General features: G+C 36.5%; 1 protein-coding gene across 2 annotated transcripts in view; it reads left to right on the forward strand.

Annotated features, from left to right (window-relative positions):
- SYTL3 (synaptotagmin like 3) overlaps positions 1–14,364 on the forward strand; it is a 105,820-nt gene that overhangs the window by 17,085 nt on the left and 74,371 nt on the right. For both annotated transcript variants that reach the window (XM_007484837.3, XM_007484833.3), the window contains exons 2-3: positions 321–1,012; positions 4,398–4,616. In XM_007484837.3, the coding sequence (XP_007484899.1) occupies positions 903–1,012; positions 4,398–4,616 (329 nt within the window). In that variant the 5' untranslated portion in view covers positions 321–902. The remainder of the gene's footprint in view (positions 1–320; positions 1,013–4,397; positions 4,617–14,364) is intronic.

The raw sequence follows: 14,364 nt of genomic DNA on the forward strand, positions 1-14,364 counted from the left end.
AATAAATGAATAACTAGTTAAGAATATTTCTTTTCTAATTTCTAATATCAAAGCTCAGGAAGGTCCATATTTTATAAATATCTCTCTTCTTAGTGGTTAAGGTCCCAGCATGCACATAGATTGTATTTTCATTTGAATGATCTAATGTTCATTAAAAGATGGGATGATCTTTTTAATGCATCTGAAAATTCATAGCAACAAATCAGGAAAAAAAGAGCTCTGCCTTTTGTATAACATTTCAACCTCTGTCCAGTAATAAATTGGTTATTCTAGGTGATGAAAAATGAGAGGAAAAATATGTTTTCTTTGTTTTTCTATAGGTCTTGAATGTGTCTACCTTTGTATTTGCATGATAACTGATATACCCTCAAAAGAGTTGGAAGGTGATTTAGAGGTCATCTAAGCAGGTCTCCTGTCCATATCATTCCTGACCATCCTTGCCAGCCATGGGGAACTCAATGAAGTATTACAAGTAAAGCAAGCTGTTCATATTATTTTTGAATATTCCTTAGCTTGCATATTGCTTTTTGCCTGCCAAAATATCTATCTAAGAGAGCATACCTTGCCTTTGGAACCACCTTCCCAAGGTGGAAGTGTTTTTGTCTTTGAAGGATGATCAGTCAAAATAATCACCAGGTGGCAGAAAGGTTCTGAAAATAATGACCTAAGCAGAGACAAACTCTTGATGTCTTCCACTCCCAAAGAGCATGACACAGTGAGAAAAAAAAGAACAACAAAAAACAAAGAACAAAACCACAATCACCAATGAAATAAGAGAGGTTAGCTCTTTCGAGAACTCTTAGTCACTGTTCTTCAGACCACTGAAGCCAAAGCAACAGGGGGAACTTTGGTGGAATGAGGTAAAATTAACCAAGGTTGGAACCTGGTAAATAAAGGAAAAGATGACCCAAGAAGTCAATCTGAATTCCCTCAAGGAATTGGAACGTGAAATGGTGCTACAAGTCCTGTACCGGGATCAAGTGGTGCAAAAGGTTGAGGAGGAGAGAATAAGGTATGTTGGCATTTGAGCATGATGCCATGATTTTGCTTTCTTTTTCTTGATATGCCCTTTGTTGCATTTTTCTCTTTTGCTTCTCTTAAAGAAACTAACAAGTGGGGGAGTGGTTTTTATTTCTGAGAAAATCTTTAAGATGAAGGAGTCCGATTGGAGTGGAGGTCAACATTACTGTCCATCTGAAATCAGAAAGTGGGCAGAAATCTAGACACCTGCCTTTTTTAGTCACTTTCAGTGGTGCTTTGCTATAATAAATTTTGCTCGACTGACCCCATGGGCTATCCTTCAGTATACTGCACAGAGCAAGTACCCTACAGGTTAGAACTTTCTAGTATTTGCTAGCAGAATTGGGAGTTTGGTGGTTAAAGGTACAAAACTGCTTGAGTGAAAGCTGGAACCTGTTACTGAATAAATAGGCTGCCAACTCAGATGGTGAGGTGCCAATTAATATCAATAAACAAGCTCTCAGGGAAATGCTCAGTTTGACAGAGAACATTTTATCAGTCCAAAGCCGAAATCTCCTCATTTTTGAGGCAGTGCATAGCTTCTGGGTTTGGGTGGGGTAGAAGTTCATTCATATATGCACCCCACACTTAAATTTCCATATACCTACCAGCATATTAAGAGGAGCTAATATGGTTTTAAGTTTGTGAATTTGAATTTTCAGTTTTTAGTTTTCTCTACATTTATAGGGATATATAGAGAATTTTATGCATTTAGAGCTGGAACAGACCTTAGAGATCATATAGTTCAACCTTCTCATTTTACAGATAAAGCAACTAAGTCCCAGAGAGGTTGTAAGTTGCCCAAAATCACTGAGCTAGAAAGTGAAAGAGTCAGACTACAAACTCAGGGCCTCTAACTCCAGAGCCATTGCTCTTCCTACTACATTATATTCTTTAGCATTTAAATATGGCTGTATGACCCCCCCATCCCATGTCATTTAACCCCAATTGCCTAGCTTTTACCTCTCTTCTTAGAACCAATATTTAGTAATAATTCTAAGAGAGAAGGTAAGGATTTTTTTAAGAGTTTTATAGTTTGGGAATCATATAGTCCAACTTCCTCCTCATTTTACACACAGGAAGATTAAGACCTAGAAAGGCCTATAAAATAACTTCTTTGCTGACACATTTAAATAAGATCCTGAGTTTGCATTTCATTTGGAAAGAGAAAAAGCTGAAGCAGCAGCGAGCAGGTATTCAGTGAATGTGAAGAAATGTCCTTTTCTTAAAAATCACTGATCAACCCCTCAAAGAGGTCATTTGATGCACTCTCTTGTCCATTTGACTGAGTTAGCAAGGCTATGGAATGGGGAATGGGAATGGGCAATGAAACAAGTGAACAGCCTGGAGACATTACTGAAAATATAAATAGAAACAGTTTTTTATTTGTTTTTTTCATGTTTCTTGACTGTCTCTGCTTTCTAGGAGAAAAGGGATTATTTCATGTAAATGTCCTTGATCCATAGAAATGAAATAGAAGAGAATGATTCTTTCACTACAAGGATTTCCCCACTAGTTAATAAGCATTATTATTTAATAAGACAATGCTTTTGTATATTTAAACTATGCCCACATTTATAAAGTACTTCAAAGTTTAAAAGCACATACATGTATATATTACCCAACTGAGTCTTCACTGTGGTCCCCATCAGATAGGTAATATAAATATTATTAGTCCCATTTTATAGATTTGGAAACTTAGATTATGAGATGAAATTACTTGCCTAAACTATATAGCTCCTATCTGTAGATCCTTTGACCTTTCTACTCATAACTGAATAGATGTGGGCTGTTATGTATGTCTGAATTTACATGTATATGCACACTGGTTTTTCAGACAAACCCAGGATTATGTTGGTGCCCTGTGCTTTTCTTAATGCTTTTGAAAGAGATGTGGTTTTAAAGGGGGGAAAATACAATGAATCCTTTCTTCATCAGCTTAAGTGGCAGAAGTTTTAGTCTGTCAATACAAATTTAAAAAGTATGAAGAAAGAAATCTACTTAGAATGTCTTTGCAGAATCTGAATAATCAGAATGGGTGTTCAAATTTTCTATTTATCTGGAAGCTATTCAGAGAACCATTTTTATTTCATTCCTTACTGTTGAAAAACCTTCCAAATACATTCATAGACTTTTCTGCATCAGTGAGTAGAATGACTGGAGGAGATCAAGTTTTCTTTTATCATCAGGGAACTGTCAGTGGCTTGGAGACATTTTTCTGAGCATTAGTTTTCACTATCTAGTCATATAGAGAGATGAATGTAGGAGGAAAAGAATCATAGAATGGTAGGATTGGAAAGAATACTTTTAAAATATATCTTATAGATATATTTTATCTTTATATCATCAAATATAACTCATATCTGTAGATCCTTTGACCTTTCTACTCATAACTGAATAGATGTGAGCTGTTATGTATGTCTGAATTTATATGTATATGCACACTGGTTTTTCAGACAAACCCAGTATTATGTTGGTGCCCTGTGCTTTTCTTAATGCTTTTGAAAGAGATGTGGTTTTAAAGGGGGAAAAATACAATGAATCCTTTCTTCATCAGCTTAAGTGGCAGAAGTTTTTCATCATCATCAAATTTTCCAATCTACTCCCCATCCAGAGAACTATAACAAAAAAAGAAAAAAACTTTCATAAAAACTAACCAACATATTGCGAAAGTCTGACATTATATGGAGTGTATACCCATAATCCCCCACTTCTGCAAAGCAGTCAGGAAGGTACCTCCTTATCTCTTTCCATTGATATCAAGCTAGATCATTATAATTTTGTAGCATTCAATTTCAGTTATTTTGCTTTTGTTCTTTTTACTTCACATACATATTGTAGTGATATATATATATGAATATATATATATATATATATATAATTTTCCTGGTTCTTACTTTACTACCAGTTAGTTTTCATGTTAGTCTTTCTTTGGGAAATTAACATGGTAGTCTCCCCAAATAATTATTCCCTACATAATATCTATACATTTAAGGATTATCTCACCAGGATACATGGGGGCTCAAAGATATTATATATTTCATGGCAGGTCAAACTACATTTGGGGTGTTTGTTAGCATATTAAAAATGATTGATAGGTGCATTGACAAGGAGTCTTAGGGAGCATTCCCCCTTTTTTGGCATGAGAGTTTTACAATGAAGATAAAAGAATGGTGCATGGAAAAAACAAAAGTGAATGGAGAGCCCTTAATATGTTATATGTAAAATAATATTAACTAGAATATATTACTACTATATTCCTGTGTGCCTTGATTGAAGCGGGCCAGAACGGAACAAAATTATACTCTAGAAAGATTGAGGATTAGTACCAACTTGTGCTAAATTATGCTTTATCATTTGGTCCTTTGGGTTTATAGGAAACTAAAACTGCACCTGCAGAATCTTCGATGGAGACCAGCAAAGAACACCAATCAGGAATACAAAGAGAAGTCCTGTGCACGATGCCAGAAGTCTCTGGGCTTAGTGATAAACCGAGGGGGTGTATGCCAGGGCTGCAGCCATCGAGTATGTTCGGAATGTCGGGTCTTTTTGAGAAAAACCTACGTGTGGAAATGCACTGTCTGCTTTGCAGATGGGTGAGTAGTCCAGAGTGGTTAGTCAAGGTATTTTCAAATTAGTGGTTGTTTCTATGTTCACCAAGTCTGTTTGGCATAAAGCTAGGAGGGGTAGCTAATATATCAGGCAAAAAATCAGTGGTATCCAAAAGATCTAGACAGCTCATTGCAATAGACTATATTTAATAAAATGAATTTTAATAAGAACGTGTAAAGTTCAATACTTGTGTTCAAAAAAGTCAACTGAATAAGGCTTTTGTGGGGAAGTATGACAAGACGGTGGTTCTTGTGATCTTTTAACCTGGGGTTTTTGTGAACCTCAAGCTCATTTTGAATCACCTTTATAAAGCGGCCCAAAATGCTCATTCGATCTTAGGCTAGATTAAGAGAGACACAAGTGGCCAGAACAAGAGAGACGATAGTTCAATTATACTCAGCCCAGGTAGGACTAGATCAGGAGTTCTATTTTGGACAACCTGGAGAGTGTCCAGAACAGGATGACCAAGACAACAAAGAGACTGAACTTCATATCACATTAAAATTATGTGGAGTTTGCAGGTCTCTAAGTGGACTTGTCAGAGATTTTGTAAAAACCATTACTATTGAAGTATAATTTAACTCTGGAACATCTTTTACTAAGTCACAGCAAAGCCATTATCTTAGAATTCAATCTTTGGGTCAGCTTCTTCTTTGCTTTTACTTTGTGTACTTCTTCTTCTTCTTTTAATGCAAAAGAATTGGGGTTTGGAAAAGAACACTATAGAAACAGCCAAAAATAGGCACTCCTTTGCCAAATGGCCTGAACACATCTGCCATGGGTAGCACCCAGGTCTCCCTGACTTCAGGAATAGCTCTGTAACCTCTGCATTATGGACTGAAGGCATGGAGAACATCCATTAAATAATAGGTAGCATTTATATGGTGTTCTAAAATTTGCAAAATGCATTATATATTTTATCTTATTTGAATTTCACAACTCTGTGAGGCAGGTGCTATTATTTTTATTACCTTTACAGATGAGGAGACTAAGGCTGAGAGAGTTTAAATAATTTTCCACAGAGAGAGTGTCTAGGAAAAGATTTGAATTCAGGAATTCTTGACTGCAAGTCCAACATTCTCTCTATTGAACCACCCAGCTGTCCAATATAGTAATAAAAATTTTTTCAGGGGAAAAACACAAATAAGGAGAGAGACAAATTAACATTATATCCCTATTAGTACACACAAGAACAGAATTTCTTTACTTTTTCATGTCATAGCCCTCTTTGGGAACTGGAAAAAGCCTATAAATGGACCCCTTTTCAGAATACTATCTTTAAATGACTGAAGGAAATAATTTTCCCCAGACAATTTCACAGAAATTCCAGAATTTTGTGGGAGGCCTTAAGGGTATGTGAACCCCAGGTTAAGAGCCCCTACATTATAGCCACATTACATATATAAGTTGGGTATTTTCTTAGATGATTAGATTCTCTATTAGGGAACCAATTTGGGGAGTTTATTATGTCATCTCATGACCAGCCAGCCTAAATCTGGAGAGATTGCTCAGCAGGTGATATTTGTTTCAGCCACTCATGAAAGTGTGAAAAGGATGCAATCTCTGTCCTCATTCACAGTGGAGAAATCACAGTGCTTAGACTTTTTTTCCCAGACCAGTTCATGAACTCCCTGAAATCTTGGGGGTGGGGGGACCTAACATATGTAAAACCTAGATTGAGTGGCTTTCATCAGAAGAAAGATGGCTATTTTCTTGGAAGATCAGATTCTATCAGGAAGAGATCTTTGGAATCTATTGTGTAGATTTTAAACTTTTAGCTTCAGTGCTTCAGAAGCTCTGTGATTTCCCCTGTGTCAATAAGGATAGAGACTGCATCCTTTTCATACTTTTGTGAACTGCTGTTTCCAAAATTAATTCATCGCCTGATATGGAGTATCTCCAGATTTAGACAGGCTGGTCATGGAATGACAGATCCCTTCTGGGTTGAGAGACCATTCAAGTCTTTCCAGCTTGGAAAGATCTGTCAGTACCTTGGTTCTCCTATAAAAACTCAGAATGCCATCCCAGACACAATCAGATAGATATCATAGAATTAGAGTAGAAATGCAGAATGCCAGAGCTGGAAAAGACCTCAAAGACCACCCTGTCATAAGTGCATAAACTCATAAATTTAGGCAGGGACATTAGAGGTCATCTAGTCCAACCTATTCATTTTGGGGTTTTCCACATTTATTATTTTTTAAGTTTTTAACTTAACAAGCACAAAATAAGAAGAGCATTTCTATATACAAAGTTGAACAGAAAAAAAAGGATTGTACATGAAGCTGCAAATCTGAGTAATGTACAGCTTGTATACTTCTCTTTCTGTCTATAATAAATTCTTTTATCCTTTTTTATACTTTGGATTTTTTTAAGGCTTTTTAAATTTTATTCTTTCAAAGAAAAATATCTTTTATCTCTTCCTCTTTTCTTTCCTATTTAAATTTTTTAAATTTAAAACCCTTACCTTCCATCTTAGAATCAATACTGGGTATTGGTTCCAAGGCAGACGAGTGGTAAGGGCTAGGCAATGGGTGTTAAGTGACTTGCCCAGGGTCACACAGCTAGGAAGTGTCTGAGACCAGATCTGAATCCAGGATCTATAGTCTCTGGGACTGGCTTCCAATCCACTGAGCCACCCAGCTGCCCCCCTTCTTTCCTATTTAAAGAAAAACCTTGTGACAAATATTCCTCATGAAGCAAAAAAAAAATGTTTATATCAGTCATATCCAAATATTTATCTCATCCTTTACTGAGTCCATCATGTCTCTTTTAGGAGGCAAATAGTTAACCTCATCATCAGTCCTCTGTAATCCTTGTTGCAGTGGCCATCATTTTTTTTTCAAAACCCTTACCTTCCGTCTTAGAGTCAATACTGTGTATTGGCTCCAAGGCAGACGAGTGGTAAGGGCTAGGCAATGGGGGTCAAGTGACTTTCCCAGGGTCACACAGCTGGAGTGGCCATCGTTTTTTAAGTCTTTCAAAAATGTGTACTTTCATGTTTACAATGCTGTTACTAGTGTATTTATTGTTCTCCTGGTTCTGCTCACTTCACTCTACAACAGTTCCTATGCAGTCTTTTCATATTTCTTTGAAACTGCCCCTTTCATCATTTATTACAACACAATAGTGTTTCATTACATTAATCTGTCACCTTTTATTTCAATCATTTCCCAGTTGATGGACACTCCCTTAGGCTTAACGCATTATTTTCAAAATTGATCTGTTTCCTATACATCTTCCCTCTTGTTCTCTTTTGTACCTTTGAAAAATGCTTCAATGACCTACCTTTCTAACTTCATTTTATTTTGTTAACCCTGTCACTAGCCCTCTCTACTCTTCACCCTCCAAAAAATTAAAAGAACCAAACCCAAACCCTTGTATCAAATATGCAAATCCAAGCAAAACAAAAGCCTGCTTTTCTGATGTGTGAAAAATCACCTTAAATTAATCATTTCTGTCAGGAGCCAACCCCATCACTTTAAAGGTGAAGAAATGAAAGCCCAGAGAAGGTATATAACTTGCCCAAGGTGACACAGAGAATGAGTAGAAAAGAGGGAATTTGAACCTAAGCCTTTTGACACTATATCCAGCAATTTTGTACTTTGGGCTATCATGACTTCTATAGATAAATAAAGAAGTGAAAGTCCTAAGCAATTTGCCTAAGATCACCTAAGTTCCAAGTCTGTAGTTAAGGGATGCTGTGAAAACACGGTTTGTGAACACAAAGGCTGATGAAGCCTCATTACATCTTGTTAGAGAAGGTCCAAGCATGTAATTAAGGCTTGTATACGAAATTACAAAGGTATACCTTGAAAGACATTTTTGCTCTAATATTTTTAATACTATAAGCAGAGAGTTGCCTTCCTGAATGCATATAGTAATTATGGTGAATGGCCAATTGGGTCAGAACCAAAAGGGAGAATTTTCTTTCCTCAAACTTAAAGAATAATAATTGATTTCATTCTCAGCAACCTATGAAGTGGTAAGGAAAAAATACACGTAAGAAAGTGGGAATGGTTTTTCTTAAAGTAGTTAGAAAGCTTTATTATCTTTGCTTTGTTTTTGTTTTGCTTTTTAAAAAAGGAATATTTTTCATTCCCTTTTTGGGATTACCCATTCAAGGTATCCTGAATTCAAAGATATCCTAAGATCAAAGGTGTATTTAGATCCAACATATATCATATTCTGCCAACCAATCAATGATGAGTGTGTACATAACTTTGTATGAATTTGTATGCACAACATAATTCACTGTATTTTCAGTGTTTTGATCCATGGTTTATGTGAAGAAAATTTTTAAAAGGGGATAGAATTTGACAGTACATGAGTCTAGGAAAGTAGTTTGTAACCCTAGAATTTAAAAGCATGCCTTAAATAAAGCAGTGACAGCTATATGAAAGGCACTGGGAACAAGGATATTAAGAGCATTAATATATTGTGAATATAGCAGTTGGATTTTAACTTCTAAATCCTTAAGGATTATCTTCATTGACATTATGACACAAGTCTACTTAAATTGCTTCTCAGTGTTAGGTGCTTCATCCATTTCAATTATGCAGTCAAAAGAAAAGTGAAGTTGTTTAACCTATTTCCACTAGAACTATATCTTCTCTATTTCTATGTTATACCAATTCACTATGACCTTTATTAATTCATGTTTCTATAGCAATTTAAAGTTTGCAAAGACTTTATTTACAATATCTCATTTGATCCTCTTAACAACCCTGTAAGGCAGGTTATACAGTTATTAATATTCATTTTGTAGATGAGGAAACTGAGGTTCTGAGAGTTTGAATAACTTGCCTAGTATCACAAAGACAGATTTGAACCAAGGTTGCTTGACTCTATGATTAGTATTCAAGTCATTACATCTTATTGCCTTTCATTTAGTACAACTACTTCTCTACATCTCACATTTCTTCAATTTGATTAGGTTAGTGCCCTTTGTGCTTTAATAAACAAAATAGTTCTCAAACTGGCATAGGAAAACAAGACTTTGAATCAGGGTTATAGGCATTGGAATAAGGTAGGAGGAAGGACATTTCCTTGCCATGAGAAACTTTAATCCTCATAAGAACATCCTGATCCCTGTAATTCACTTCAGAAGCATGGCACGGAATTGATCCAACAGATTCTGTGGGGGAACCTCCATCTCCCAGCACATACTCAAAGTGGTACTGTCCCTTGTACTCTCCTACTAATGTTCCACATGTACTGCCCCCTCTCTGTCTCTACTTAGTTTTCCCCAGGCTTAATTTTAGCTAGATAAGTATCTGTTTAAGGAAAAGCAAAATTTATGGCAGGCAAAGTCAATGAGAAGGTCGTGTATTGAATAGAAAACTGGTCCTTGCTCTGAAGAAAATATATAATTCCATTTGATAATGTTTAGGGGGTCTGTGAGCTTAATTTTCAAAAAATCATTTTGATGAGTATTTCAACCTAATTCATTTACCTTGTAATCCTAAATATGTCATTTTATGTATTTAGGAACATTATTCAAAGAAGGAGTCCTTAGGCTTCACTAGACTGCCAGAAAGGTACACAATTTAAAAAATTCTATGAACCCCTGGTTTAGAAGGATTTCAAGATCTTCTTTTTCCATTTCAGATACCAAAAAAGCATTTTTTTTAAGATTGAGTACCATAGATCTTAAAAAGCAGAATGTCAAAAAACATTAGAGGATTTTTTTTTCAGAGTTGATATGCTGAAATCAGAACTGAACAGCTGGGTGAGGCAATCTCCCAGGAAGACTGCCATTTTGAAACCTATAAATTTGGGTTTAGATGTCATTAAAGCTTTATCCTCCTAGTACATGAGATGTGATTTCTAAAACCCCAGGTTCCTTATTTTGAAAGAAGGCTTTTCAAAATACAGAAGATAGTTGCAATAATAATAGTAAACTTGCAGAGGGGCTGCTATTGAAGCAGAAATGTATCCATTTCAATTATTTACTCATAGGCCACTTCTGTTTTACATTTGCAAAATGTTTATAATATCATGGAATCTTACAGTTAGGTAGGAAGTTGTTTGATTATCTCTTCCCTCATTTTAGAAATAAAGAAATTTGCTCCTAGTAGGCTTTATATACTTTGTTTCAAACCTGTAAGAACTAAGAAATAAAAAATTATTGAATGCTAAAGTGAAAATTTTTTTTTAAATTTTGTAATATATGGTATCTGCTGCTGTAATATTCTCCCAACTGTGACCTGCAAAAAAAAAAAAAGGCTCCTGCTGTATCTCACTATCCTCCCATCCCTTTCTTTTAACTTTACTATGTTTTCCTTCTCTGATCCATTTGCTTTCAGGGCAGGGACCCTGGTGTCAGTTGTAGGATGAGGAGAAACATATGAAAAAATTATAATCTTGCAAATAGTACTGATAAAACCATAACTTTAAAATTGCCTAAGAATAGCAAAATTATGCTGTATATGTAAATTTTAACCACAGTGTTCAAAACTTTTAACCACAGAGTTAGAAACTAGAGGAGATGCCAAAAAAAGAGAAGGCATATTCTCTGCTTTCAAGAAGCACACAACCCTATTTGAGGAGAGAAAATTAATATATAGGAAAAATCAAATATCAATGAAGTGCTAAGCTATGAGATGCTGACTGGGAGGACACCAGTTCAAAAAAGGAAGGATCAGTGTAAAGGTCATTAAATGGAAAAGGCTTTATGTAGGAGAAACTCTAACTGAGACCTAAAGGACAGAGAAGATCTAGATTCACCAAGAGTAGCTGGTAGGTTGGTATGAAGAATGACATTTTGGGTTAGGACAAGAGTAAGGGCAAAGGCGGAGCAATAAAAATGAGCTTGGTGAGTGTAGGCGAGTTGGACATAAGGTTAGATAGAGACTGGGGCGAAGTAGAGAGAAAGAGATTATGAAGTCTTAAAAGCTGGATTGAAGAATCAGGAAATTGAGAGCTTCTATTGGTTCTTAAGCAGAGAAATGACATAGTAAAAGCAGTAAAAGAAAAAGTTATATAGATTAATCCAATAAGTTATTGTAAATATTGACCCAGAGTGTAGATCAGAATTAGAGATGCAACCTTGGGCATGATCTGAAGAGTAGTAATAGAAATAGTGTAATGTCACTAATAGAAGGCTAGCCTGGGTTAGAAAGACTTGGATCAGAATCTTACTTCAGATACTTCTCAGCTGTGTGACCTTGGGCAAGCCAATCTCTATAAGCCTCAGTTTCCTCATCTTTAAAATAGAGATATTAATAGTACCTCCCTAGGGGGCAGCTGGGTGGCTCAGTGGATTGAGAGCCAGGCCTAGAGACGGGAGGTCCTAGGTTCAAATCTGGCCTTAGACCCTTCCCAGCTGTGTGACCCTGGGCAAGTCACTTAACCCCCAATGCCTAGCCCTTATTCTGCCTTGTTACCAATACATAGTATCGACTCCAAGACAGAAGGTGAGGGTTTAAAACAAAACAAAACAAAAAATAGTACCTCCCTATCACATTGGTGGGAGGATCAAATGAGTTAACACTATTAAAATGCATTGCTTCAAATCTGGCCTCAGACACTTCCCAGCTGTGTGACCCTGGGCAAGTCACTTGACCCCCATTGCCTAGCCCTTACCACTCTTCTGCCTTGGAGCCAATACACAGTATTGACTCCAAGACAGAAGGTAAGGGTTTAAAAAAAATAAAAATAAAAAAAATAAAATGCATTGCAAACCTTATAGCACTATATAAATGCTAGCCATGATTATGATGACAAGCCATGAGAGTGGTTGGACTCACTGCAAGAGGGAGAATGTAGAAAAAACAGAAAGCAGAGAGCAAAGGTTTGGCAAATAGCTGTAACAAGGAGAGTTTGGGAGAAAAAAGAGTCAGCAAAGGAGGTGGAAAGAGAGTTCTAGAGATGGAAAAGAACCAGGTGTCACAGACACAAAGGAAGAAGACAATTTCTTTTCTTTTTTTTTTAATTTTAAACATTATTTTATTTGGTCATTTCCAAACATTATTCACTGGAAACAAAGATCATTTTCTTTTCCTCCCCGCCCCCCCTCCCACCACCTTTCCCTCTCCCATAGCCAACACACGATTCCACTGGTTATCACATGTGTTCTTGACTCGAACCCATTTCCCTGTTGTTGGTATTTGCATTAGAGTGTTCATTTAGAGTCTCTCCTCATTCATATCCCCTCAACCCCTGTAGTCAAGCAGTTGTTTTTCATCGGTGTTTTTACTCCCACAGTTTATCCTCTGCTTGTGGATAGTATTTTTTAGATCCCTGCAGATTGTTTAGGGACATTGCATTGACACCAATGGAGAAGACCGTCACCTTCGATTGTACCACAATGTATCAGTCTCTGTGTACAATGTTTTCCTGGTTCTGCTCCTCTCGCTCTGCATCACTTCCTGGAGGTTGTTCCAGTCTCCATGGAATTCCTCCACTTTATTATTCCTTTTAGCACAATAGTATTCCATCACCAACATATACCACAATTTGTTCAGCCATTCCCCAATTGTTGGGCATCCCCTCGTTTTCCAATTTTTGGCCACCACAAAGAGTGCAGCTATGAATATTCTTGTACAAGTCTTTTTCCTTATTATCTCTTTGGGGTACAAACCCAGCAGTGCTATGGCTGGATCAAAGGGCAGACAGTCTTTTAGCACCCTTTGGGCATAGTTCCAAATTGCCCTCCAGAATGGTTGGATCAGTTCACAACTCCACCAGCAATGAATTAATGTCCCTACTTTGCCACATCCCCTCCAGCATTCACTGCTTTCCTCTGCTGTCATGTTAGCCAATCTGCTAGGTGTGAGGTGATACCTCAGAGTTGTTTTGATTTGCATCTCTCTGATTATAAGAGATGTAGAGCACTTTTTCATGTGCTTATTAATAGTTTGGATTTCTTTGGCTGAGAACTGCCTGTTCATGTCCCTTGCCCATTTATCAATTGGAGAATGGCTTGATTTTTTGTACAATTGATTTAGTTCTTTGTAAATTTGAGTAATTAAACCTTTGTCAGAGGTTTTTATGAAGATTGTTTCCCAATTTGTTGCTACCCTTCTGATTTTGGTTACATTGGTTTTGTTTGTACAAAACCTTTTTAATTTGATGTATTCCAGATTATTTATTTTGCATTTTGTAACTCTTTCTAATTCTTGCTTGATTTTGAAGGACAATTTCAAGAGAGAAGCATCAAAGATTACAGAGAGGATGAGGAGAATATATTCAATATATATCACTTGAACTAATTCAATTCAAAAAGCATTCATTAAGGGGATAGCTAGGTGACTCGGTGGATTGAAAGCTAGGTCTAGGGATAGGATGTCCTGGGTTCAAATTTCACCTCAGATAGTAGCAAGTAACCCTGGGCAAGACCCATTGCCTAGCCCTTATTATGCTTCTGCCTTGGAACCAATACATAGTATTGATTCTGAACTGGTAGGTAAGGTTTAAAAAAAAACAAACAAACCATTCACTAATTGCTTACTGTATTATGGGCAAAGAACTCTTTCCTATACTATCAATACAAAAGCAAAAGTATGTGGTCCTTGTGTCTACAAAGTTTACATTCTACTAAAAGGAAACAATATGTGCTCAAAAAAGTAAATACAGTATGCATAGAACATAAATATAGTATCATTGTATAGGATAGGAAGTAACTAGTATCTGTAGGGATCAAGGATTCATGTAGCAATTGGCTACACTGAACCATGAAGGAATCAAGAGAGGAAAGGGAAGAGGATTTCTTGCATTAGGGACAACCAG

Source organism: Monodelphis domestica, chromosome 2, assembly GCF_027887165.1.
Source record: "Monodelphis domestica isolate mMonDom1 chromosome 2, mMonDom1.pri, whole genome shotgun sequence".
Taxonomy (NCBI): Eukaryota; Metazoa; Chordata; class Mammalia; order Didelphimorphia; family Didelphidae; genus Monodelphis; species Monodelphis domestica.